General features: G+C 33.2%; 1 protein-coding gene across 1 annotated transcript; it reads left to right on the top strand.

Annotated features, from left to right (window-relative positions):
• Positions 1-891: 891 nt before the first annotated feature.
• Positions 892-2,888, top strand: LOC103495992 (glycine-rich RNA-binding protein 3, mitochondrial). The gene is made up of 4 exons (XM_008457707.3): positions 892-1,224; positions 1,329-1,397; positions 2,296-2,402; positions 2,490-2,888. Exons 1-4 carry the CDS (start codon positions 1,020-1,022, stop codon positions 2,601-2,603), a joined length of 495 nt encoding a protein of 164 aa, XP_008455929.1. The 5' UTR covers positions 892-1,019; the 3' UTR covers positions 2,604-2,888.
• Positions 2,889-3,233: the final 345 nt, after the last annotated feature.

Genomic DNA, 3,233 nt, shown 5'->3' with positions numbered 1-3,233 from the left:
GAGAAGTAGAAGTTGATGTCAATTTATCAAAAAGTTTCACAAACTAACCCAAAAAGCAAAAAGAAAATTCTACGACTGACCCATTCCTATAAACTTATTACATTAGTGAAGCTTTTGTCTTGTGAAATGTCATTTGTACCATTTAGTATTAAATGAAAAGTCACCTTACTGTTTTCGATATAGACCAATATTTCAAAAAAAAAAAGAAAAAAAAAAGGAGAGAATGTAAGCTTTTACAAATTATTTTTTCCCAAGACCAAGTTCATAATAATAGGAAATAAGACAATCTTTTAATAAAATTGGAGGATCACTTAATAAAACATGAGAGATATCGCTTAATATAAGTTGGAAAGTTGGGAGATCTCTTAATAAAATACGAAAGAACCGCTTAATAAAAGTTGAATGATGGTTTAATAAAAGTTGGGAGACCTTTTGCTAAAAGTTAAAAAATCATTTAATAAATGTTAGGAGATCGTTTAATAAATGTTGGAGGATTATTTAGTAAAAGTTAAAATATCGGCTAATAAATATTGGGGATTCATATACTAAAATTTGGGAGATCATTTAATAAATCTTTAATAAATAAATCTTTATTTAGTAAATCTTTATTAAACGATCTACGAGATCTTCCAAATTTTATCAAAGGATTTCACAAGCAATCTTTCCGGTTTTATTGAATTAAACTCCCAAACTTTTATAAAATTTATTAAAGGATCTTCCAACTTTTATCAACCATTTTTCATATTGCATTTTTTTAAAATATATTCCAAGATCTTGTGTTTGTTATTAGTATGAATGCAATATTGGAAGAAAAATCTCAAATTTTTCTTGGTAGATTGGTCCGAAGGCAATTAAGTGATCTTTGGTTCCATTTTAAATGATCTCCCAAATGACAATTGACATGAGAAAAGGGCCACTTCATACATTTTTAGAAATGAAAATGACAATTGACATGAGCTAGTTTTTATTCTTTTTTTTCGGCCTCTAAAGGCCAATTGTAAAATCTGTGTCCTCAATCTATGAGTGTATTTGTAATATCAAAAACTCGATCACAAGCAATCACCAATGCAATGATGAGCAACACGAACACCTTGCTACTGCTTGCTAGAAAAGCACTAACCAATATCCAAACTCCAATTCTTACCTTTCGTTGCTTCTGTTCTCAATCCACCTCCGCTCTCTCATCTTCTCCTTCTGCACCAAGCAATAAGCTCTTCGTAGCAGGTTCACTTCTCTTCCTCCATCCACTTACACAGATGCACCACCCACTTGATTCAGATGCCTTTTACATTCATGAATTTGATCTTGTTTCTTCCTTTTCCTTCCAGGGTTGTCTTGGTCCATGGACGAGAGATCGTTGAAAGATGCGTTTTCTTCCTTTGGGGAGGTTACTGAAGGTAATCGTGCATGTTGAGCTTAACCCTTTGATTTACCAGTTGTAGTCTACGTGTTCGACGAAATGTCTAGTTGATTTCAGACCTCAGTTCATCACGTGTGCTTCTGGGTCGAAACATTTTGCTTCCTTGACTTTCATAATTCCAAGGTTTTTCTTTCTAAAACTAAATTTTGTTTCATTGAAGTTTCTTCTTTCATAATTCTTGTAACGAGAGAGAAAATGAGTTTGAGATGTTTAGGATTTAGGAGCGTTTTGTTTCGTAGCGTTTTACTATGCTTTTGTGATTTTCTTGGAATATTGAGACAAACCAAACAATGAGAAATATAGAGATTGAAATAATAACGAATTTGAGAGGTGGGAAACTAGAATTTATATATGAGGTAAAAGGAATTTGATGTCCATTGGTAATCACTCTGGAACTTCACCAACAAAATAGCTTTTGGGGATGAAGTTCATTTGATAAGTTTAGATGAAATTGCATGACCATTTTGAAACTTCTGTGGTGATCACTAGTCTATAGAAACATTAATGTCCTGTGTCGATTGGTGATTAAAGATCACTCTTAAAGACTGAAACTTTGCCAGCAAAATAACTTATGGTGGAGATGGAGTTCATTTGATCAATGAGATGAAACTGAATGGTCGATGTGAAACTCTCGCACGATCACTAGAGGAACTTTGATGCCCATTGGTGATCACTCTAAAAACTTCAACAGCAAATATCCTACGGGTTTCATTTTATACAGTTGGGATAAACTTCAATGACCGCTGAAACTTCAGTGATCATCACTTTACAAATTTTGATATGCAGTAGTGATCACACTGAAACTTCATCAGCAACTGCTTATTGATTTGAGGTCTTATGTTAAGATTTGAATAATTTATATGTTATCTTGACAGTTAGGATAGTGTATGATAAAGACTCAGGTCGATCCAGAGGTTTCGGATTTGTGGATTTCGCAAATGAAAATGATGCACAGTGTGCAAAAGATGCAATGGATGGAAAGGCAAGTCTTTAATTAATAAGTAGTTTGATAAGGTTTAGTCTGTCAATCATAAATTACTGAAAGTGAAAGTCATTGAGTTATTTGCAGGCGGTATTAGGGCGGCCATTGAAGATAAGCTTTGCCCTTGAAAAGGTCCGTGGAGGACCTGTTGCCGTTCCTCGACTTTCAAACATCAACAACCTTGTGGGTCGAAGGTCTTGAAGCTCTTGGTATTTCATCTACATGTTGCATGAATATCTAATCTTGAACTATTCAATTCCTACTTCTAAATTTGATTTAGATCCTTGACTTGGTTTTGCTGGTATTGAAACCAATAGTATGAAGAACCTCAATTTAGTATTGTTTGATAATTACAGAGAAATACAATATCAATTTGGAAGAATTGACGGAACAAAATTCTTGTAGCACTAATCATGATTTATTTTTTATCAAATCATGATAGATAGTTCCCAATTTCTTTTATTAGAAATCTTGTTTTCTATCTTACTAGTATCTTTGTCCAGTACATTAGATATATGTGCTTTAATCTTCTTGGAGTTTCTACTCAAGCACAATTTTAGTTCTCATACAACTCTAGTGGCATTTTTATTCTTTGGCCTTTGTTAATAATTCCGCATTCATATATATATATATATATATATATTCAACATCTGCACCCTATCTGACCTAAACCGCCAGCGAAGGGGACACTGATAGCGACTCTGCAAGAGTACTACACTGGTGGTAGTCAGGTAGGTTTGATTTTTCATTTATTAAGATTTACTCTAATGACTTATGAGAAATTGTTGCATAATAGAGAGATATAAATTCTTTTCTTACTGGTTACATTAA

Source organism: Cucumis melo, chromosome 11 (assembly GCF_025177605.1).
Source record: "Cucumis melo cultivar AY chromosome 11, USDA_Cmelo_AY_1.0, whole genome shotgun sequence".
In the NCBI taxonomy this organism is placed as follows: domain Eukaryota; kingdom Viridiplantae; phylum Streptophyta; class Magnoliopsida; order Cucurbitales; family Cucurbitaceae; genus Cucumis; species Cucumis melo.
This window is presented reverse-complemented; position numbering and strand designations above follow the sequence as displayed.

Bases quoted from the DNA above. Each gene is read 5' to 3' on its own strand.
- LOC103495992 (XM_008457707.3), top strand. From the start codon at position 1,020: ATGAGTGTATTTGTAATATCAAAAACTCGATCACAAGCAATCACCAAT. The intron at 1,225-1,328 runs GTTCACTTCTCT...TTTTCCTTCCAG, and splicing joins CAATAAGCTCTTCGTAGCAG to GGTTGTCTTGGTCCATGGAC. The intron at 2,403-2,489 runs GCAAGTCTTTAA...AGTTATTTGCAG, and splicing joins AAGATGCAATGGATGGAAAG to GCGGTATTAGGGCGGCCATT.